The following is a 1,648-nucleotide window of genomic DNA, read 5'->3' as shown; positions in this document are numbered from 1 at the left end:
TTACACCACATCGATAAGGATGTTAATTGGACTTGCTCGACATGTAAGAAATCCTTCCCGAAACTTCACGGGGTCAGAGTTCATCTCACCAGATGCAAAGGTGTCCCCAGCGTTCTTGACCCAAAGCCATTTAAATGTGAAGAGTGTCCGTTATCATTTGATGCTACAAGAGGCCTCTCTACACACGAACGCTTAGTACACCCGGCTTTGCGAAACAAAAAGCGGATGATTATTAATGAACCTAAAGCGGACGGACGAAATATGCGAGGTGCACATAGAAAGGTATGGTCAGACGATGAAATTCAAATGCTAAAACAACTTGATATAACTTATAAGTCTAATAAATATCCTAACATAGAAATAGCTAAAACCTTAACATCTAAGACTCGCAAGCAAATAGGAGATAAACGACGCGACCTTGGGCTAACAAATGCAGTCTCTAATGTTGAGGAGGATACCTCTAATAAAAGCTCTACTGCTGCATATATAGTATATCTCATCAACATACTCCTTCATTGGAGCCACAAGACCCGGGTCACTGGGAAACAGGAGATACTTCAGCTAATAACGATGATACTGAAGACATAATTGAATGGCGTCACAAACTTAATGAAGCCATCATAATTGAGAATAGCATTAGCGCAGAAATTGACTCTGTATAAAGAATTAATAGAACTATGGAAATCTTTTAAACATGACCCAGTCGAATTAGGTCGTAGAATAAATGTCTTTATTTCCAAAACTTTGACTCCATTCTTGCTATCAGCAGACAAAAATAACGAAGATGCCAGCAACCCCAACACCAAAGACAAGCCTAAAAACAAAAACAAATATAATCGTATTAATAGGAATCGCGGGAAAACCAATCGTAATCGATTTAAACGATTTACGTACGCCAGATGCCAAGAACTTTATAAGGAATGTCCCAAACGTCTCGCAGAGATGGCGATCAATGAGGACAACTCCTTACTCGAACCATCTGGACAGCTTCCATCCGCTGATAACATCAAGCAGCTATACGGAGATCTTTGGGGAACTCCAGGGCCATCCTCTAGTCATTGTTTTTATAACGCGCCTACTCACTCGCTTCGGGACACATTTCCACCTGTCTCCGAGGATGAGGTAAAAACTAGAATAAACAAAGTTAAATCTAAATCAGCTGGCGGTCCTGATGGTCTTCGGAAAACACACCTGATGAAAGCAGGAGTTCCAAAATTATTATCAGCTCTATATAACATCTTATTCCATAGATGTTATTATCCTGAATGCTGGAATATGAATAGGACAACCTTAATTCCCAAAGTGGGGAAGGATCTGACGAATGCGAGCAACTGGCGTCCTATAACAATCAGTTCGATTCTGAGTCGTATGTTCTCGGCAATCATTGATAAACGACTTCGGGGATTTATTGTACAAAATTTCCGTCAAAGTGTTTCACATCCGAAGACGGCTGTAAATATAATATTGCACTATTTAACGAGGCAATTGCTATGAGTAAGCAGCAGGATGGGGGTGTATTCACTGTGATAGACGTCTCAATAGCTTTCGATAGCCTATCACACTCCATATTAATCAAGAGTCTAAATAAAAAGGGTGTACCGAAATTAATAGTTGACTTAATTATAAAAATGTATGAGAACTGTTCAAC

General features: G+C 39.7%; 1 protein-coding gene across 1 annotated transcript in view; it reads left to right on the top strand.

Moving 5' to 3' along the window:
* The first annotated feature begins 942 nt into the window (after nucleotides 1-942).
* LOC108624220 (uncharacterized) overlaps nucleotides 943-1,648 on the top strand; it is a 3,682-nt gene continuing 2,976 nt past the window's right edge. The window contains exon 1 of the mRNA XM_018023365.1: nucleotides 943-1,122. Within this exon, the coding sequence (XP_017878854.1) occupies nucleotides 943-1,122 (180 nt within the window). The remainder of the gene's footprint in view (nucleotides 1,123-1,648) is intronic.

Source organism: Ceratina calcarata, unplaced genomic scaffold, assembly GCF_001652005.2.
Source record: "Ceratina calcarata isolate Rehan_Ccalc_2016 unplaced genomic scaffold, ASM165200v1 scaffold3020, whole genome shotgun sequence".
Classification (NCBI taxonomy): Eukaryota; Metazoa; Arthropoda; class Insecta; order Hymenoptera; family Apidae; genus Ceratina; species Ceratina calcarata.
The sequence above is the reverse complement of the archived record's forward strand: the minus strand, read 5'-3'. Positions and strand labels throughout refer to the sequence as shown.